Source organism: Macaca mulatta, chromosome 7 (genome assembly GCF_049350105.2).
Source record: "Macaca mulatta isolate MMU2019108-1 chromosome 7, T2T-MMU8v2.0, whole genome shotgun sequence".
NCBI classification, from domain to species: Eukaryota; Metazoa; Chordata; class Mammalia; order Primates; family Cercopithecidae; genus Macaca; species Macaca mulatta.
Window position 1 is genome coordinate 41751458 of NC_133412.1, and position 22351 is coordinate 41773808.

Here is a 22351-nt window from a genome sequence, read left to right on the forward strand (position 1 = left end):
TGGAATGATTTGCCTTTCATGTTATATTGACTTCCAACTTTAAAATTGTATTTTATGATAGCGAATCAAATGCATATCCTAGGAAAAATTCTTTTTTTTAAGAGACAGGATCTGGTTCCACTGTGCATGCCACCATGCCAGGCTAATTTTTTTTATTATTGTTTATATTTTTTTCTTTCTTTTTTTTTTTTTTTTTTTTTAAGACATTGTCTCACTCTGTTGCTCAGGCTGGAGTGCAGTGGCACTATCTTGGCTCACTGCAACCTCCGCCTCCCGTGTTCAAGCGATTCTCCTGCCTCGGCCTCCTGAATAGCTGGGATTACAGGCATGTGCCACCATGCCTGGCTCATTTTTTCATTTTTAGTAGAGACAGAGTTTCACCATGTTGGCTAGGCTGGTCTTGAACTCCTATCTCAGGTGATCCACCTACCTTGGCCTCCCAAAGTGCTGGGATTACAGGTGTGAGCCACTGTGCCCAGTCTGTTTTAAAATTTTTTTAGAGATAGGGTTTCTCTATGTTGCTTGGGTTGGTCTCCAACTCCTGGACTCAAGCAAACCTCCCTCCTCAGTCTCCTGAGAAGCCACTGTGCCCACCATGATTCTATCCTAGTATTTTATCTTTTTTGTTATTGCTGTGTAGAGGCATTTTCTTTTTTTTTTTTTTTCTTTTTTTTTTTTTTTGAGACTGAGTCTTGCTGTGTCACCCAGGCTGGAGTGCAATGGCCAGATCTCGGCTCACTACAAGCTCCGCCTCCCGGGTTCACGCCATTCTCCTGCCTCAGCCTCCCGAGTAGCTGGGACTACAGGCACCCGCCACCTCGCCCGGCTAGTTTTTTTTTTTTTTTTTGTATTTTTTAGTAGAGACGGGGTTTCACCGTGTTAGCCAGGATGGTCTCGATCTCCTGACCTCGTGATCCACCCGTCTCGGCCTCCCAAAGTGCTGGGATTACAGGCTTGAGCCACCGCGCCCGGCTGAGGCATTTTCAACCGTTTAAACCCTCAAGACCAAATTATCTTTAAATTTTTTTAAAGAGAAGATATCCACCCAAGGTTTTTCGACATTGCGTCTTTGGCCTCCTTGACAAAAAAAGGGTAGAGTAAGTAAGGTTTAATTAATACTGAATTTTTTTAATGTGCAAAAGTCTAACTCTGCTTTTTAAAGCAAATAGAAGGAGTGACAATATGGCACCATTCCAATAATCAAACACCAATAAAAATGGCAGCAGTACAACAATTTAAGCAAATCTCAAATACAGCATACTTGTAATTAGAACACAATGCAATGACTAGATTTTAGCAAGAACAAGACACTTAATTTGGTAAAAGAAACCAAACAATGCATTATACTGAATACTAAGCTAAGTTACCATAATTAGTCTTACAAATTCTCAAATTTCACAACTACTTTTGAACATCTAAATTTAAGCCTAAATTTCTTAATTAAACGCCTGTTCAACAAAGCTAATTGGAACAAACACATTTATGTAAATTTACATTCTAGAATACCAGGGTAAACAAGGAGACGTTATTTAAAGATGAATGAGAAAGTTCTATTCTTTTTCATCATTTGTGTGATCAGGCTGCAAAGGACACTCTCTGTGGAAAGAAGAGACAACATCAGTAGCCATCCAAGTATCAACTGTTTGAAAAAAATAGTTACAAACCTATACAAATCAGGAACACTAATTAATAGTGCAGTAGATCTGGTTAAATGACTAGAAGTGAAAGAAAATTAAACTTCATTAATTAACAAACACCTACAAATTTCAAGTATTAATGCAACAAAATTTTTAACAATTTATTTGCCTGTTAATTTTCAGAATCAGTGTTTCTCCTTTAGACTACATTGTCGTTTTTATTAAAAAAGGGAATCTATTTATATAGAATATTATTTCAACATATTAAATGGATTGATAAACAATATAATCCTTCAGCAAGAACTTTGTGATAACAAAAAGTAAAAAAATTAACCAATCCACTTTAGCAGAGAAAACATATAGCAAGTTGTCATTTGACTATATATACTCTTTTGAACCATATGATTACATTAACTAATTAGGAAAAACCCCAGATTGGGCAGGCACAGTGACTACACCTATAATCCCAGCACTTTGGGAGGATGAGGCAGGAGGATTGCTTGAGCCCGAGAGTTTGAGACCAACCTGAGGAGGATTGCTTGAGCCCAAGAGTTTGAGACCAACCTGGGAAACTTAGTGACACCCCATCTCTACAAAAAATAAAAAATCAGGCCAGGGTCGGTGGCTCATGCCTGTAATCCCAGCACTTTGGGAGGCCAAGGTGGGTGGAACATCTGAGGTCAGGAGTTCGAGACCAGCCTAGCCAACATGGTGAAACCCCATCTCTACTAAAAATACAAAAATAGCCGGGCAGTGGTGGTGTGTGCCTGTAATCCCAGCTACTTGGGAGGCTAAGCCAGGAGAATCGCTTGAGTGTGGTGGGTGGAGGTTGAAGTGAGCTGAGACCGTGCCATTGCACTCCAGCCTTGAGGACAGAGACCCTGCCTAAAAAAAATTAGCTGGTCGTGGTGGCATATGCTTATAGTTCCAGCTACTCAGGAGGCTGAGGCAGGAGGATTACTTCAAGGTTGCAGTGAGCCATGATTGATTGTGCCACTGCACTCCAGCCTGGGAAACAGAGCAGGATTCTGTGTCAAAAAAAAAAAAAAAAAAAAGAAGAAGAAGAAGAAAAAAGAAAAACCCCAAAATTGTTAGAATAGAATAGTTGCAGCATTTGAAAAATAATTTACATTATCCCAAAGTCAGGCAGGGCACTATGGCTCATGCCTCTAATCTCAGCACTTTGGGAGGCTGAGGCGGGTGGATCACCTTAGGTCAGGAGTTCAAGACCAGCCTGGCCAAAATGGTGAAACCCATCTCTACTAAAAATACAAAAATTAGGCTGGGCGTGGTGTCTCAAGCCTGTAATCCCAGCACTTTGGGAGGCCGAGACGGGTGGATCACGAGGTCAGGATATCGAGACCATCCTGGCTAACACGGTGAAACCCCGTCTCTACTAAAAAATACAAAAAACTAGCCGGGCGAGGTGGCGGGCGCCTGTAGTCCCAGCTACTCGGGAGGCTGAGGCAGGAGAATGGCGTGAACCCGGGAGGCGGAGCTTGCAGTGAGCTGAGATCCGGCCACTGCACTCCAGCCTGGGCGACAGAGCGAGACTCTGTCTCAAAAAAAAAAAAAAAAAAAAAAAATTAGCTGGGCATGGCAGCAGGTGCCTGTAATCCCAGCTACTTGGGAGGCTCAGGCGGGAGAATTGCTTGAACCTAGGAGGCGGAGGTTGCCATGAGCCAAGACTGAGCCATTGCACTCCAACCTGGGCAACAAGAGCGAAACTCCATCTCAAAAAAAAAAAACAAAAAACAAAGTCATTTTGTACTGATTACAGGGGTTTTTCTTTGAGACAGGGTCTCACTCTGTCACCAGGCTGGAGTGCAGTGGCACGATCTCGGCTCACTGCAACCTCTGCCTCCTGGGTTCAAGCGATTCTCCTGCATTAGCCTCCCAAGTAGCTGGGACTACAGGCACGCACCACCACGCCTAGCTAATTTTTTTGTATTTTTAGTAGAGACGGGGTTTCACCATCTTGGCAAGGCTGGTCTTGATCTCTTGACTTCATGATCTGCCTGCCTTGGCCTCCCAAAGTGCTGGCATTACAGGCATGAGCCACCATGCCCAGCCTCATTACACTTTTTATGGAGGAAAAGTCCATTCAAAACTTAATCAAAAACTACTTTTTTTTTTGGTTTATTAGAGTTGACAAAGATTTGTGAGATCTGCTCTAAAATTCTTGGTTTTCAAATCAGATCCAGCAATCCTTGATAGTCATAGAACTAGGTAGTGAAAGAAGGAAGTAAAAATGAAGGCACTCAGATTTGTTATAAGATTATCATTAGCCAGGCACAGTGGCTCACACCTGTAATCCCAGCACTTTGGGAGGCCGACGCGGGCAGATCACAAGGTCAGGCGATCAAGACCATCCTGGCTAACTCGGTGAACCCCTATCTCTACTAAAAAAAAAATACAAAAAATTAGCCGGGCGTGGTGGTGGGTGCCTGCAGTCCCAGCTACTAGGGAAGCTGAGGCAGAATGGTGTGAACCCGAGAGGTGGAGCTTGCAGTGAGCCCAGATCTCACCACTGCACTCCAGCCTGGGTGAGAGAACGGGATTCCATCTCAAAAAAAAAAAAAAAAAAAAAAGTTATCGTTAATGGCTGGGGGCGGTGGCTCATGCCTGTAATCCTAGCACTTTGGAAGGCCAAGCAAGGCAGGTGGATCACCTGAGGTCAGGAGTCCGAGACCAGCCTGGCCAACATAATGAAACCCCATCTCTACTAAAAATACAAAAAAATTAGCTGGGCATGGTGGCACATGCCTGTAATTCCAGCTACTCAGGAGGCTGAGGCAGGAGAATCACTTGAACCCAGGAGGCAGACTCCCGCCTGGGCAACAAGAGCAAAAACTTCGTCTCAAAACAAAAACAAAAACAAAAAAAGATTATCATTAACTCGTTGTTAGATAACAAAGATATCTTCATTGTATTTTCCTGGAAATTAAATCAAATTAACAAATGAACATTATCATAACCCAGACTTCCTTTGTGCAAGGGCCTGATTTACTTTAAGCATCGTAACTCTGTTAAAGGTTTAAGTAGATAGTCTTTCTTGATTCTGACTCTTACCCCACACAACTACTGGGAGTTTACCCTGCCTTTGGGGAAAAAATAAGGCCATGGGAATAACCATATTCCATAGAGAGTTTATATCATAAATCCTTTCTAATAAACTCATTTATTATTTCAAAAAAGGGGTAATTACAATGCTCCTAAACAATGGCAAATCTAAGAACAGGACCTAAAGAAATAATATAGGCCGGGCACAGTGGCTCAAGCCTGTAATCCCAGCACTTTGGGAGGCCGAGGCGGGTGGATCACGAGGTCAGGAGATCGAGACTATCCTGGCTAACATGGTGAAACCCCGTCTCTACTAAAAATACAAAAAACTAGCCGGGCGTGGTGGCGGGCGCCTGTAGTCTCAGCTACTTGGGAGGCTGAGGCGGGAGAATGGCGTGAACCCGGGAGGCGGAGCTTGCAGTGAGCCGAGATCACGCCACTGCACTCCAGCCTGGGAGACACAGCGAGACTCCATCTCAAAAAAAAAAAAAAAAAAAAAAAAAAAGAAATAATATAAACCTCTATTACCTAGGCTTATGTCACAGATTTTATAATACCATGGATTAAAGTGCTTTATGAGAATATATGTGTAATCTCTTTTCATAGGGTGGAAAGGCTACAATATAGGTTTTATTCCTGTGATGACCAGTGTTATAGTCACATTTGGCTATGTTGCTAAATATTTTATTTACTTAATGTAAGTCACAAGTAATTCAAGAAGTCTGAAATATATTCTAAAGCTAGTCTTGACTATTAGCTTGTTCCTATTGGAAAAAAGAACGAGGAAGAATGGTACCAGACATTGAGAGAGAACTAGAAGAAATTTATAGGACCAGGAAAGCAAGCTTATTAAAAAGCTTTATCCAAAATGTATCCCTTTGGGGCCAGGCATCATGGCTCAGTGTAATCCCAACACTTTGGGAGGCTGATGTGGTAGGATTGCTTGAGCCCAGGAGTTCAAGTCCAGTGTAGGCAACATAGCAAGGCGTGGTCTCCACTAAAAATTTAAAATTAGCCAGGAGCAATGGCATGCATCTATAGTCCCAGCTGCTCAGGAGGCTGAAGTGGGAAGATTGCTTGAGTACAAGAAGTCAAGGCTGCAGCGAGGTATGATCCCACCACTGCACTCCAGGCTGGGTAACAGCAAAATCCTGTCTCTAAAAAAAAAAAAAAAAAAGGTATCCTTTTGGTTGTTGATTTTTATGGAAACCAGAAATCATGATAGTGATATAACAACAAAGCCTAAGATTTAGTTACTGTAAACAACTCACAACATGGATCATAGGCACTTAATTACCATTTACCAAATGAGCTTATGAACAGCAATTAATAATTTCTTTTTTTTGAGATGGAGTCTCGCTTTGTTGCCCAGGCTGGAGTGCAGTGATGGCTCACTGCAACCTCTGCCTCCCAGGTTCAAGTGATTCCCCTATCTCAGCCTCCCCAGTAGCTAAGATCAGAGGCACGTGCCACCATACTCAGCTAACTTTTGTAATGAATAATTCTTAATATTTTATATGCTTTCATATGTCAAATACTTTGTTTTAGTTACTCGTTCAGCCATCTATTTTTATCTAGTTTGTGTTCAAGGCAAATCCATTCCAAACACAATGTACAATCCAAAACAGATGTAACAGATATAGAACGTACAAATAAGAAGTAAAAGGGACTGTTCAGTCACACATACCATAGGTCAAGATCTGTTGGATCTGTTTGTTCCCTTGTAGGTTTCTAAAGATGGCAAACATTGCCTTAAGACTTATTAAAGCTACTATGGCCATATGGGATACAGGAACAACTAAGCATCAGTGTGTGACCATGTGAACCAAAGATTTCATGGAGTGTCCTTTTTTTTTTTTTTTTTTTTGATAGAAACACAGTCTGGTTCTGTCACCCAGGCTGGAGTTCAGTGGCACAATCACAACTCACTGCAGCCTTGAATGCCTGGGCTCAAGCAATCCTCCCACCTTAGCCTCCAGAGTAGTCAGGACTACATGTGTGCGCCACCATACCCAGCTAATTTTTTTTTTCCTGTAGAGACATGGTCTCATTATGTTGCCCAAGCTGGTCTCGAACTGCTGGGCTCAAGCAATCCTCCCCCTTCAGCCTCCCAAAGTGCTAGGCATGCCTGGCCTCATGGAGTATGGATTTCTTTTTTTTTCTTGAGACAGATTCTCGCTCTGTTGCCCAGGCTGGAGTGCAATGGCATGATCTCGGCTCACTGCAACCTCCACCTCCCGAGTTCAAGCGATTCTCCTGCCTCAGCCTCCGAAGTAGCCAGGATTATGGGCACCTGCCACCAAGCCCAGCTAATTTTTGTATTTTAAGTAGAGACGGGGTTTCACCACGTTGGCCAGGCTGGTCTCAAACTCCTGACCTCAGGTGATGCACCTGCCTTGGACTCTCAAAATGTTGGGATTACAGGCATGAGCCACCGCGCCCAGAATGGAGTGTCTATTCCTAAAAAGGCTTCTATACATCAAGACAGTTGTAAAAGTTTTACTTACAGGAATCAAGCCCACTTATGCTTAGGCCCAGGCTCTATCTAAAAATATTGACTATTATAGAAAGTGTCCCCAATGTAGCTAATCAGACTAATTTTTTTTTTTTAAACTATTTGCAGAAAGCACAAAAGCATTGTGAATTTAATGCAGACAAATTTCTGGTCTTCACTTTGCAAATACAGAACCAGATTTGTTATTTTGCTTATTTCATGTTTTTTTTTTTTTTTTTTGAGACGGAGTCTCACTCTGTCACCCAGGCTAGAGTGCAGTGGCATGATCTGGGCTCATTGCAAGCTCCCCCTCCTGGGTTCACGCCATTCTCCTGGCTCAGCCTCCCGACTAGGTGGGACTACAGGTACCCGCCACCATGCCCAACTAATTTTTGTATTTTTAGTAGAGATGGGGTTTCACTGTGTTAGCCAGGATGGTCTTGATCTCCTGACTTCATGATCCGCCTGCCTCGGCCTTCCAAAGTGCTGGAATTACAGGTGTGAGCCACCGTGCTCAGTCTTTTTTTTTTTTTTCGAGATGAAGTCTCTGTTGCCCAGGCTAGGCTGGAGTGTAGTAGCACGATCTTGGCTTACTGCAACCTCTGCCTCCTGAGTTCAAGTGATTCTCCTGCTTCAGCCACCTGAGTAACTGGGATTACAGGCACTCACCACCATGCCCAGTTAATATTTGTATTTTTAGTAGAAATGGGTTTTCACCATGTTGGCCAGGTTGGTCTCAAACTCCTGACCTCAGGTTATCCACCCGCCTCGGCCTCCCAAAGTACTGGGATTACAGGCGTGAGCCACTGTGCCCAGCCCACAACTTAATTTAAAGATTAATCAAATATGCCTTCAAAACAGATCAATTTTTTTTTTAGACAGAGTCTCGCTGTGTCATCCAGGCTGGAGTGCAGTGGTGCAATCTTGGCTCACTCCACCTCCAGGGTTCATGTGATTCTTGTGCCTCAGCCTCCTGAGTAGCTGGGATTACAGGTGTGTGCCACCACATCCAGCTAATTTTTGTATTTGTAGTAGAGACCGAGTTTCACCATGTTCGCCAGGATGGTCTTGAATTCCTGGTCTCAAGTGATCCACCCACCTTGGCCTCCCAAAGTGCTGGGATTACAGGCATTAGCCACTGTGCCTGGCCCAGATCAACGTGGTTTTTTTTGTTGTTTTTGTTTTTTTTGAGACGGAGTCTCGCTCTGTCGCCCAGGCTGGAGTGCAGTGGCGCGATCTCGGCTCACTACAAGCTCCACCTCCCGGGTTCACGCCATTCTCCTGCCTCAGCCTCCCGAGTAGCTGGGACTATAGGCACCTGCCACCACGCCTGGCTAATTTTTTTTGTATTTTTAGTAGAGATGGGGTTTCACCGTGTTCGCCAGGATGGTCTCTATCTCTTGACCTCGTGATCTGCCCGCCTCAGCCTCCCAAAGTGCTGGGATTACAGGCGTGAGCCACCGCGCCTGGCCGGATCAACTTTTTTAACCCACCTTCTGCACAAAAAATGATCAATTTTTAAGTTGTAAAAATTATTCAACATGTATAAAGTCACCTCTTAATTTCAAGATTAATCAAATATGCCTTCAAAAGAGATCAAATTTTAACCCACCTCCTACACCAAAAAAAAATCAGTTAAGTTGTGAAAATTATTTGACATATACAAAGATAAAAAAGGCACTATTTTAAAATTAGTTGAAGTCAATGTACTTCTAATTTTTGGAATCCAGTTAAGTATGGTAACTAAAAATCTGGCATTCTTGTTGAATTGGAATGGGTGATAGGAAATGCCTACTATTTCACTTTTAAGTGTATATGCAAGAATTAGTCATGCTTGGATTTGGAGTAGATTCCAGTCTATCATTGCTCTGGCACATTTCAATTACCACATAGAAAGTCAAATGCAATGGCAAATCCGAAGCCCTAGACTAAAGAGTTAAGTGCCCTTGGCTGGGAGCGGTGGCTCACGCCTGTAATCCCAGCACTTTGGGAGGCCAAGGTGGGCGGATCATGAGGTCAGGAGATCGAGACCATCCTGGCCAACATGGTGAAATCCCGTCTCCACTAAAAATACAAAAATTAGCTGGGTGTGGTGGCGTGCACCTGTAATCCCAGTTACTCAAGAAAGGCACGAAAAACGCTTGAACCCAGGAGGCAGAGGTTGCAGTGAGCCAAGATGGCACCACTGTACTCCAGCCTGGGCGACAGAGTGAGACTCCATCTCAAAACAAACAAACAAAAGAAACAGAGTTAAGTGCCCAAGAGGAGTGAAAACTTAGCAATGTAAATCTAGAGCATATCAGCATTAAATTAGGATGGCTGAAACAATACAGAGAATATTTATAGTAACATCTGGTAGTTTCTTCCAATGTACATATATAATAAATAGAATCATGGAAGCTTTTTATATTACCTAATCATTTTACAGCCTTGCAGATTTAACAAACTAAAATGAAAACTGAATCTCCATTCCATAGTTCATCCTTTTTCTCTAGATGAAAGTGAATTATTATCAAAAAAGAGGTTTTTTTTCAAGATAGAGTTTTAAGTGTCCATATTTCTTAAGCCACGCTTAATAATCTCTTTAACTAATTTTTTGACGTTGTCTTTCTCCTCTGTCTTATACATGAAACTCCAACAGATTTAATATTGGCATTTATCATCTAGTCCAATCCTTCAGATGCTCTTTAAACCAGTCCAGTTTGAGACTCTCAAGCATTTCTCTGTTAATAAAATAAGGAGTGAAATTAGTAGATTTGATGAAGACCTGGTTTTTTTCCTTGCCACACTGAACTTCTAGGCACCATTTGGATTCGGTTTTAGAGTATGAGTTGGAGAACTGTAGCTGTTTCTTGACCTGTCTCTTAATGGTAGAGATGTAGAAGGGCAAGCAAGACCACAAGGAGACTGGCTGTAGGCTGTAGGGCGCTGTTGGAGGGCTTTGTGGTCTCAGCTGCAGTAGCTTCCGGCGTGCTGGTTAAAGGAACAAATGAAGAAACCAGAACGGGTAGGAGCAGCGCCAGAAGCAGTAGACCCAGACTAAGCATGGCCACCATCCCCTTACCCATTTTGATCAGTGTGCCATGTGTCCAGCTTGCTGCTCAATGTGCTGGAGGATGGGTAGCTCCTGGCTGGTGCAGGGGAGATAGCAAGTAGGGTTTTATATTCAAGGGGCATCATAATGGCAGTGACATCACTCTCTTTCCTCCTACATCCAGGCAAATACTTTGTTTTGAAACAAAACATTTAAGTTGTTTAGAAAGCCTGGACCTGGCCGGGCGCGGTGGCTCACGCCTGTAATCCCAGCACTTTGGGAGGCCAAGGTGGGCGGATTACAAGGTCAGGAGATCGAGACCATCCTGGCTAACACAGTAAAATCCCATCTCTACTGAAAATACAAAAAACTAGCCAGGTGTGGTGGTGGGTGCCTGTAGTCCCAGCTACTCAGGAGGCTGAGGCAGGAGAATGGCATGAACCTGGGAGGTGGAGCTTGCAGTGAGTCGAGATCGTGCCACTGCACTCCAGCCTGGGTGACAGAGCGAGACTCCATCTCAAAAAACAAAACAAAAAAAAGAAAGTCTGGACCTTATTAATTACAAATCTATAAAAAGGCAGTCTTCGAATCTTTTTTTCCCAAGTAGCATGATTTTTCCCTTGTATTTCTTTTCTGTCTCATATGACCTTCAGAAATTTTTCTTGATTCTTAAAAGTGATGCATATTTGTTGTTAAAGGTTGTTAGCATACAGTATGAGAAGAGGTTTTTACCCAGAGATAAGCATTATTGATATGTGGTATATTTTCATATAGTACATATACATGTATTTACACAGTAAAGATTGTACTTTTGTATCCAGAATTTTGGGTTAACAATTATCGGAGCATTTTCCTGTCATTAAAAATGTAAAAGGTATGGTTTAATTAGCTTCTTAAAAAGTCTGTGGCTGGGCATGGTGGCTCATGCCTGTAATCCCAGCACTTTGGGAGGCTGAGGCGGGCAGATCATGAGGTCAGGAGATTGAGACAATCCTGGCTGACACAGTGAAACACCATCTCTACTAAAAATACAACAAAATTAGCTGTGTGTGGTGGTGGGCACCTGTAGTCCCAGCTACTCAGGAGGCTGAGGGAGGAGACTGGCGTGAACCTGGGAAGCAGAGGTTGCAGTGAGCCGAGATTGCACACTGCACTCCAGCCTGGGCAACAGAGCGAAACTCCGTCTCAAAAAAACTAAAAAATAAAAAAAGTTTGTACATTGGCCAGGTGTGGCAGTTTATGCCTGTAATCCCAGCACAGTGGGAGGCCAAGGCAAGCAGATTACCTGAGCTCAGGAGTTCAAGACCAGCCTAGGCAATCTGGTGAAACCTCATCTCTACCAAAAATACAAAAAATTAGCTGAACTCCATGGCACATGCCTGTAATTCCAGCTACTTGGAAGGCTGAGGTGGGAGAATCAATCGAACCCAGGAGGTGGAGGTTGAAGTGAGCGAAGATTGGGCCACTGCATTATCTCCTGGGTGACAGAGTGAGACCCTCATATCAGGAAAAAAAAAAAAAGGAAGAAAGAAAGAAAGAAAGAAAGGAATGAGATATTCATGAAATATAATGGATGAATGAAACTTGGAAACTTTTTTTTAAAGGTTGCACACCAAGTTTGGTGTGTATAGTTTTATCCCTACTTTTTGTTTTTCACTATTCTTATGTACTTACAGAGAAGTTGTAAAGACAATACACCATGGTATTAGTCTTGGTTGGTTCCAGGTGATGGGGATTTCTATATTTTCCAACTTTTCCATATTGGTGATATTTTTTATTTTTATTTTACTTGATATTTTTTTGAGATGGAGTCTCACTCTGTACCCTAGGCTGGAGTACAGTGGCGCAATCTCAGCTCGCTGCAACCAACACCTCTCAGGTTCAAGCAATTCTCCTGCCTCAGCCTCCTGAGTAGCTGAGATTACAAGCACGCCGGCTAATTTTTTGTATTTTTAGTAGAGACGGGGTTTCACCATGTTGCAAGATGGTCTTGACCTCCTGATCTCGTGATCTGCCCGCCTCGGACTCTCAAAGTGCTAGGATTACAGGGGTGAGCCACCGCACCCGGCCTATTTCTATTTTTATTTTTGACACAGGGTGTCACTCTGTCACCCATGCTGGAGTACGGTGGTGGGAGCTCGGTTCACCGCAAACTTCATCTCCCAGGGTCAAGCGATTCTCCCACCTCAGCCTCCCGAGTGGCTGGGATTATAGGCGGCGCCACCACCCTCTTGGTAGAGAAGGGGTCTCACCATGTTGCCCAGGCTGGTCTGGAACTCCTGAGCTCAAGCAATCTGCCCACTGTAGCCTCCCAAAGTGCTAGGATTACAGGCATGAGCCACCGCACCCAGCCTGGTTATATATTTCTTGTGGAAGTTGAACTGGTAGTTTTTTAAAGGGCAGGATTAATGGAATTCAAGCTAGATAAGCCAACATGGAAATTGCCTTGTAAGAAAAGCCTAAAGGAAAAAGACAGTAAAACTTAAAGACTCAATACACTAAGTTCATAGTTAATGACATAGCACTTATGTAAATGGGAAATGATCCTCTTTGAGAGATTGGGAAGAGTAAAAAGAATACTTTTTACTAATGTTTGAAATTTGGGGCCGGGCGCGGTGGCTCAAGCCTGTAATCCCAGCACTTTGGGAGGCCGAGACGGGCGGATCACGAGGTCAGGAGATCGAGACCATCCTGGTTAACACGGTGAAACCCCGTCTCTACTAAAAAAATACAAAAAACTAGCCGGGCGAGGTGGCGGGCACCTGTAGTACCAGCTATTCGGGAGGCTGAGGCAGGAGAATGGCGTGAACCCGGGAGGCGGAGCTTGCAGTGAGCTGAGATCCGGCCACTGCACTCCAGCCTGGGTGACAGAGCGAGACTCCGTCTCAAAAAAAAAAAAAAAAAGAAATTTGGTGGCTGGGTGCAGTGGTTCACGCCTGTAATCCCGTAATTTGGGAGGCTAAGGTGGGTAGATCACGAAGTCAAGAGTTCAAGACCAGCCTGGCCAACAAGGTGAAACCCCGTCTCTACTAAAAATATGAAAATAGGCCGGGCGCGGTGGCTCACGCCTGTAATCCCAGCACTTTGGGAGGCCGAGGCGGGCGGATCACAAGGTCAGGAGATCGAGACCACGGTGAAACCCCATCTCTACTAAAAATACAAAAAAAAATTAGCCGGGCGCGGTTGTGGGCGCCTGTAGTCCCAGCTACTCGGGAGGCTGAGGCAGGAGAATGGCGTGAACCCGGGAGGCGGAGCTTGCAGTGAGCCGAGATCGCGCCACTGCACTCCAGCCTGGGCGACAGAGCGAGACTCCATCTCAAAAAAAAAAAAAATATATATGAAAATTAGCTGGGCATGGTGGCACATGCCTGTAATCCCAGCTACTTGGGAGGCTGAGGCAGGAAAATTGCTTGAACCCGGGAGACGGAGGTTGCAGTGAGCTGAGATAGCACCACTGCCCTCCAGCCTGGGCAACAGAGCAAGACAGTCTCAGAAAAAAAAAAAAGAAATTTGGGAGTGAGTTATAATAAGAAATTAGTAGAAGTTTTAAAGAACTTTTTTTGCATTTTCTTATCAGCTTGAAGAGAAAATTGACTCAATATCCTGTATGTCCTTTACTTTCAAGAAGATAAATATTTTATTTATTTATTTATTTTTATTTTTTTATTTTATTTATTTATTTATTTTTTTTTTTTTGAGACGGAGTCTCGCTCTGTCACCCAGGCTGGAGTGCAGTGGCGCAATCTCGGCTCACTGCAAGCTCCGCCTCCTGGGTTCACGCCATTCTCCGGCCTCAGCCTCCCGAGTAGCTGGGACTACAGGCGCCCGCCACTGCGCCCGGCTAATTTTTTTCTATTTTTAGTAGAGACGGGGTTTCACCATGGTCTCTATCTCCTGACCTTGTGATCCGCCCGCCTCGGCCTTCCAAAGTGCTGGGATTACAGGCGTGAGCCACCACGCCCGGCCTATTTTTTTTTTTTTTGAGACAGAGTCTCACTCTGTACCCCAGGCTGGAGTGCAGTGGCGCGAAAATGAGATACATGTGCAGAACATGCAGTTTTGTTACATAGGTTTATGTGTGCATGGTGGTTTGCTGCACCAAGCAATTCTTTTGTTTCAGCCTCCTGAGTAGCTGGGACCAGAGGTGTGCACCATCACACCCAGCTAATTTTGTACTTTTAGTAGAGACAGGGTTTCCCCATGTTGGCCAGGCTGGTCTCAAACTCCTGGCCTCAAGTGATCCTTCCGCCTCGGCCTCCCAAAATGCTGGGATTACAGGCGTGAGATAAATATTTTCTTTATATTCCAGAATATAATAACTTACTTTCTCTTTGCTTTTCCTAAGCCACTGCTTCCTGCCTCTTCAGGAATCTGATTCTCTTTTTCAGAATCTTTAGAGGACAACCTAAAGAATTCTCCAATTCCTTTTTGCCACTTGGGAGTTGGGCGCACGCAAACGGGATTCCCTCCTGCATATTTATTTTCAGCTGTAAAATATAAACAGATGGAACTAGATAAGTGCTAAGAATACAATCGCCATTCCTTAAACAACTTAATTCCTTCTTTAAGATCAAATTCTCAAAGGTATCAAATAATCTTTATTTAAGATATACAACTGAAAGAATTAGAAAATGTGACACAATAAAGCTGTATTCAACCAATAAACTCTGTGATGGTTATCTTAGCAAAAACAGTAGTAACAGAATTTTTACAACTGAAAAATATTTTTATATTTTGTCCACAAGCAGAGCTATTCAAATACTCTTGCCAGGCTCAGGGGCTCATGCCTGTAATCCCAGCACTTTGGGAGGCTGAGGAGGGTGGATCACAAAGTCAGGAGTTCGAGACCAACCTGGACAACATGGTGAAACCCCATCTCTACTAAAAATACAAAAATTAGCTGGGTGTGGTGGCACGTGCCTGTATTCCCAGCTACTCGGAAGGCTGAGGCAGGAGAGTCACTTGAACCAGGGAGTCGGAGATTACAGTGAGCCAAGACCACACCACTGCACACCCCAGTCTGGCAACAGAGCGAGACTCTATCTCAAAATATATATATATATATTCTTAAATGTACTGACATACTGAAGTTTGACACACTTTTTCCTAAGATAGGACCATGTAGTATAAAGTGCTAACATTTTACTTTCTAAGGTCATTTAGTTAAAGCACGTATAAGAGGCATTGTGAAAGTCTCCACAAAAGTAGATTCCATTTTTCAAAGCACCTGGCTCCTTTTCAATTCATAAGAGAAATCCAATTCCTGGTGGTTTTCTTTTTTCTTTTTTTTTTTTTTTATTATGGAGTCTAGCTCTGTTGCCTAGGCTGGAGTGCAGTGGCACAATCTCAGCTTACTGTAGCCTCTACGTCCCGAGTTCAAGCGATTCTCCTGCCTCAGTGTCCCGAGTAGCTGGGATTACAGGCACCCGCCACCACGCCCAGCTAATTTTTTTTTTTGGGGGGGAGATGGAGTCTCGCTCTGTTGCCCAGGCTGGAGTGCAGTGGCATGATCTCAGCTCACTGCAAGCTCCGCCTCCCGGCTTCACGACATTCTCCTGCCTCAGCCTTCCTAGCAGTTGGGACTACAGGCGCATGCCACTATGCCTGGCTAATTTTTTTATTTTTAGTAGAGACAGGGTTTCACCGTTCTAGCCAGGATGGTCTTGATCTCCTGACCTCGTGATCCACCCACCTTGGCCTCCCAAAGTGCTGGGATTACAAGCATGAGCCACCCCGCCCAGCCAATTCCTGGTTATTTTTAAACAGTAATATAAGGAGAAATTAAGGGAAAATTTTTGCCTTTTTATAAAGTAATGACCAGGAACAAATTATTCAGTTACTACAAATCTTTTGCTTTAAGCTAAAACATTTGCTTTAACAACTCTAGTTGTTAAAGAACACTTACAAAAGTTGTTTCCATATAGACTCTGAAGTTATAGTGTTTGTACTTATTTATTTATTTACATTTATAAAAATAGCAATGGGATTTTGCCATGTTGCCCAGGTTGGTCTGAAACTCCTGGCTAAGGCAACCCTCCTGCCTTGGCCTCCAAAAGAAGGAATGGTATATAAAAGACAGTGATCGGCCGGGCGCGGTGGCTCAAGCCTGTAATCCCAGCACTTTGGGAGGCCGAGACGGGCGGATCACCAGGTCAGGAGATCGAGACCATCCTGGCTAACACAGTGAAACCCCGTCTCTACTAAAAATACAAAAACTTAGCCGGGCGAGGTGGCAGGCGCCTGTAGTCCCAGCTACTCGGGAGGCTGAGGCAGGAGAATGGCGTGAACCCGGGAGGCGGAGCTTGCAGTGAGCTGAGATCCGGCCACTGCACTCCAGCCTGGGTGACAGAGCGAGACTCCGTCTCAAAAAAAAAAAAAAAAAAAAAAAAGACAGTGATCTTTTGGTTCACAATTTTCCCAAAGGATCCTGACAGGAATGTTTTTACTACTAGAAAACATACAGCAGCAGCTGGGCGCGGTGGCTCACGCCTGTACTCCCAGCACTTTGTGACGCCGAGGCAGTCGGATCATGAGGTCAGGCACTAGAGAGCAGCCTGGTCAACAAGGTGAAACCCTGTCTCCACTAAAGATACAAAAATTAGCCGGGTGTGGTGGTGCATGCCTGTAATTCCAGCTACTCAGGAGGCTGAGGCAGAAGAATTGCTTGAACCTGGGAGGCGGAGGTTGCAATGAGCCGAGATCACACCACTGCACTCCAGCCTTGGTGACAGAGCGAGACTGTCTCAAAAAACAAAAACAAAAAAAAATGTACAGCAGCAACAGATTCAAACCCAACTCCACTGATTTAGTTGTGTGACCTTTATCAAGTTATATAAACCGAGATTAAATTTCCTTATCTTTAAAATAGGGATATTACCCATTTCATACATTCAATTATTGGGATTAAAAATAGAGATTTTTTTTAATGCCTTAAAGGATGCATTTATTCAACATATATTCAGTAAGGGCCTATTCAGTCGGCTCTGGTGATTCAGTAGTGGACCAGACAATGGGATGTGACTCTAATGAAATTTCGTCAGGCCAGGCATGGTGGCTCATGCCTGTGATCCCAGCACTTTGGTAGGCTGAGGCGGGAGGATTGCTTCAGCCCAGGAGTTCGAGACAAGCCTGGGCAACATGATGAAACCCCGTCTCTACAAAAAACACAAAAATTAGGCGGGCGTGTGGTGGCATGTGCCTGCAGTCCAGCTACTTGGGAGGAGCCTGAAGTGGGAGGATCATTTGAGCCCTGGGGTCAAAGCTGCAGTATGGTGTGATTGCACCACTGCACTCAAGCCTGGGCAACGGAGTGAGACCCTGTTTCAAAAAAAAAGAAAAAAGAAAAAAGAAAAAGAAACTTAGTCTAGTGGTACAGGGTATAAGTTACTCTCAAACAATTCATCAACTTTTATTTCCTTTTATCTGAAGAGATCAAAGTAGTAAATGTTTTCTAATGAAATGTTTCGAATAGGGAGAAATTTGAATTGACTTAAAAACCCATGAAGTCCTAAACAGTGTTCCCCTTTACGTTCTTAACTAAATCTTGTAGCGTTAATCTCCCTGTCTGCCAAACTTCCTACTGAAAGGAATGAGGTACCAGATGGCAGGGCATTTTCTCATCTTCCATGCACAGAAGGACCAGCGTGAAACTATTTCCCTTGCTGGGTTTCACTCCTACTCTCCCAAAGACAGTATTAGGAGCTGCAAAGTTGGAGAAAACCCATAGACATTACATTAAAAAAAAAAAAAAAAAAAAGAGGAAGAAAGGAAAAATAAGCAAACAAAAACATTTTTATTAAAGTTTAGTAGACATTGCAATGAGCACTCAGCACTGTCAATGATTGTCCAAACCCTTAATCTAATAAGGAGGCTTTTAAATAGCCTCTGACAGTATTTAAATAACCTCTGTCAATATTAAGAAAAATAATAGCCGGGAGTGGTGACTTATGTCTGTGGTCCCAGCACTTTGGGAAGCTGAGGCAGGCAGATCATGAGGTCAGGAGTTTGAGATCAGTCTGGCCAACATAGTGAAACCCCATATCTACTAAAACTACAAAAAAATTAGCCAGGTGTGGTGGTGTGCACCTGTAATCCCAGCCACTTGGGAGGCTGAGGCAGGAGAAGCGTGTGAACCCGAGAGGTGGAGGTTGCAGTGAACCAAGTTCACACCATTACACTCAAGCCTGGGCAACAGTGCAAGACTGTCTCAAAAAAAATAAAAAAGAAAAAGAAAAATACTAAACCAAAAAAGAAAAATTGATAGGATGGCCATGGTGGCTCACACCTGTAATCCCAATAGGAGGATTGTTTGAGCCCAGGAGTTTGAGACCAGCTTAGGCAACATAGTGAGACCCCTGTCTCTACAAAAAAATAGAAAAAAAAAAAGCCTGGCGTGTTGGCATGCACCTGTAGTCCCAGCTACTTGGGAGGCTGAGGTGGGAGGATTGCTTAAGCCCCATAAGTGGAGGCTGCAATGAGTAGTGATTGCACCACTGCACTCCAACCTGAGCGACAAAGTGAGATCCTGTCTAAAAAAATAAAAGAAAAGAAAAATAGGCTTGATGATAAGTTGTGCTGGTCCTTAACTCCAAGGCTCGAGATTCTCTTCCATGAGACCCCCCTCACCTCTACCCTAGCCAGCCAAAAGGCCCAGCCTCTCTCATTATATCACAGGGCGAGGAAGAAATTCGGGCGTGAGTACCTCAAGAAAAAGTAATTCATGGCAAGCCAGGGGCTTGCAGGTGCCAGGCCTGATCCCCTAATTTTAGGAGGGCTCTTACCTTTCCTCGATGAAACTGGTGTCGAATTAGTGGCAGAGGTGGAAGAACCAAGCACCTTCCTAGGGGCTCGAGCAGCCACCACTGTGAAGAGAGGCAAAAGAGGGTATTCAGAAGGGGCAAGAGGGTTTGGATACCGAGTCCTGGACCCAGCGGCTTGGAGAGGAAAGCCTGGCGATCCAGAACAGCAGGATAACCTTACCCTGCCCCTGCGACTTCATCTTCAAGGTAAAGGGGCCGGCCGGCTGCTCCCTGGCTAGCTAGATGAGTTTGGCGCACAGGGCCCAGGGGGACCTCTGGCGTCTGTCGCCCGCGGCCGGGCTGCCGGGAGGACCCCCGCCCTCCAGTACCACACTCGATTGCCTCACCTTTTCTGTAAGTGCCTGGAACACTGTCTGCTTTAGTCCGCACCATGTTCAAACAAGACGAGAGAAGATGAGAGAACCAACTGACTTCCCAGCCGACCGACGGTGTTTCACTGGACAAGGACCCGAAAACTAATCTCCCGCCACAGTTTATATTGGTCTCTTTCCCGCGCGCTCCAAGGACTCTCCGGAGCCACGGCTCCCATTGGTTCTGCGCCGTTCCCCCAGAACCAATTGCCAATGCCCAATGGTGACAGCGGCGAGGCTTCTTGCAGCGCGGATCCGTCCATCAACACGCAAAGTCCTAGGATTCGTAGGCGCCCCAGGTGGGAGGTACCAGGACTCCAGGGGTACCCGATAAGTGGGTGCTAAGTTTCTGAACTAGAGAAATGAGCCTGCTTAGAAAAGAAAACCCAGCAAAGACAGCGAATTACAAACTATCTTCAAAAGTTACTATAGCCTTAAGTCCATAATGATTGACTCCAGAATGTGAAACCTGAAATTAAGCGGACTTCTTGATGCAAATCAAAATAAAAAGAACTTGAGAACTTTCCTTTAGTACCCCAGGCATGAACTCTTTGTACAGCATCCGTACTAAAACAATTCTATGGAATGGGGAAAAGGAAGCTAATGCAGCTTATTTACAAGGGTTTTTAAAAATGTCTTTAGGATGACGTGAGACTAAACAAAAACTAGCGGGACTGTATGTACATACACACACAAAAAGAAACTAATAAAACGTCTTCCTGAGAACTGAATGGTCTCAGAGCTCCTAAATAATCTGCCAAATCTGCCGGGCGCGGGTACTCATGGCTGTAATCCCAGCACTTTGGGAGGCCAAGGCAGGCAGATCGCTTGACCCCAGGAGTTCGAGACCAGCCTGGCCAACATGGTGAAACCCGTCTCTACAAAAAAATATACAAATATTAGCCGGGTGCAGTGGCATGTTCCTGTAATCCCAGCTACTCGGGAGGCTGAGGTGGGAGGATGGCTTGAGTCCAGGAGATGGGAGATTGCTAGTGCCTAGGAGGCAGAGGTTGCAGTGAGTCATAATCGCACCACTACACTCCAGCCTGGGCGACAGAGTGAGATCCTGTCTCAAAGAGAAGAGGAGAGGAGAGGAGAGGAGAGGGGAGGAGGGGAGGAGGAGAGGAGGAGAGGAGGAGGAGGAGGAGAAGATAAAAGAGAAAAGGGAAGAGAAGAGAAAAGAAAAACTCTGCCAAATGTGGTAAGACCACATCCCTGGCACACAGTAAGCATAACTCTAGGATAAGTGGTGATAATTTTTTTCTTTTTTTTTTTTTTTTTGAGACGGAGTCTTGCTCTGTAGCCCGGCTGGAGTGCAGTGGCGGGATCTCGGCTCACTGCAAGCTCCGCCTCCCGGGTTTACGCCATTCTCCTGCCTCAGCCTCCCACGTAGCTGGGACTACAAACGCCCGCCAGGCTAGTTTTTTGTATTTTTTTAGTAGAGACGGGGTTTCACCGTGTTAGCCAGGATGGTCTCGATCTCCTGACCTCGTGATCCGCCCGTCTCGGCCTCCCAAAGTGCTGGGATTACAGGCTTGAGCCACCGCGCCCGGCCGGTCATAATTTTTTTCTATCTTTATGCTTACCTTCTAATTACTCACAACACCCCTGGGGAGTGATTTTCACTTTCCAAATACTATACATATGAATCGGTCAGGCGTGGTGGCTCACACCTGTAATCTTAGCACTTTGGGAGGCCAAGGAGGGCAGATTGCCTGAGCTCAGGAGTTCGAGACCAGCCTGGGCAACATGGTGAAACCCTATCTCTACTAGAAAAAAAAAAAATTAGCCGGGAGTGGCGGTGTGCGCCTGTAGTCCCAGCTACTCGGGAGGCTGAGGCAAGAGAATTTCTTGAACCCGGGAGGCGCAGATTGCAGTGAGCCAAGATGGCGCCACTGCACTCCAGCCTGGGTGACAGGGCCAGACTCTGTCTCTAAAAACAACAACAAAAAACAGGATCAGATGAACTTGCCTTGGGATGTATTCTGTTAAATGTCCACTTGAAAGGCTACCCTAAGGCCCGGCGCGGTGGCTCAAGCCTGTAATCCCAGCACTTTGGGAGGCCGAGACGGGCGGATCACGAGGTCAGGAGATCGAGACCATCCTGGCTAACACAGTGAAACCCTGTCTTTACTAAAAAATACAAAAAACTAGCCGGGTGAGGTGGTGGGCGCCTGTAGTCCCAGCTACTTGGGAGGTTGAGGCAGGAGAATGGTAAACCTGAGAGGCGGAGCTTGCAGTTAGCTGAGATCCGGCTACTGCACTCCAGCCTGGGGGACACAGCGAGACTCCGACTCAAAAAAAAAAAAAAGAAAGGCTACCCTAGAAGTGTAATCACAGCATTAATTCTCTCCAATGAATTGCTTGAATTTAAAACAAAATTAGGCTACTCAGTACTTTAACAGAATCAACAACTGCATTCTATTACACAGATTTAAAGAATCTAGGCAACAGGTTAAATTAACACAATAATAGAAAATGTATTGGCAATTACCTGTAGCTTTGTCTTAACCTTGGAGTCTAAGGTTACAGCCAAATCAACCGGAAAAATCCACAAGACCCAGGGCATTCCTTTGTTTTTTTGTCCTCATGCCCTATCTCATTGCACAGTGGTTTTTTGTTGTTGTTGTTGTTGTTTGTTTGTTTTTTTGAGATGGAGTCTCGCTTCTTTGCCCAAGTTGGAATGCAGTGGCGCATTCTCGGCTCACTGCAATCTCCGCCTCCTGGGTTCAAGCAATTCTCCCGCCTCAGCCTCCCACGTAGCTGGGATTACAGGCATGTCCCAGCACACTCGGCTAATTTTTGCATTTTCAGTAGAGACAGGGTTTCACCATGTTGGCCAGGCTGGTCTTGAATTCCTGACCTCAAGTGATCCGCCTCCCTCGGTCTCCCAAAGTGCTGGGATTACAGATATAAGCCACCACACCCAGCCAGCACAGTGGTTCTTAAATGCT

At 44.7% G+C, this 22351-nt stretch overlaps 1 protein-coding gene across 4 annotated transcripts; it reads right to left on the reverse strand.

The window, feature by feature from the left end:
- Window positions 1–1107: 1107 nt before the first annotated feature.
- Window positions 1108–19683, reverse strand: PCLAF (PCNA clamp associated factor). 4 transcript variants are annotated; one of them, NM_001190743.2, is made up of 4 exons: window positions 19374–19512; window positions 19009–19089; window positions 14553–14715; window positions 1154–1596 (listed from the first exon to the last, which is right to left on the reverse strand). In NM_001190743.2, the coding sequence occupies exons 1-4, from the start codon at window positions 19417–19419 to the stop codon at window positions 1551–1553; spliced, it is 336 nt and encodes a 111-aa protein (NP_001177672.2). In that variant the 5' UTR covers window positions 19420–19512; the 3' UTR covers window positions 1154–1550. The 4 variants fall into 4 exon arrangements, with proteins under 4 accessions (XP_014997949.1, NP_001177672.2, XP_077793723.1 ...); XM_077937597.1 differs by lacking the exon at window positions 1154–1596 and adding an exon at window positions 5254–5857 and having other exon boundaries at window positions 19374–19650; XM_028850135.2 differs by lacking the exon at window positions 1154–1596 and adding an exon at window positions 9436–10167 and having other exon boundaries at window positions 19374–19650.
- Between the last annotated feature and the right edge of the window lie 2668 nt (window positions 19684–22351).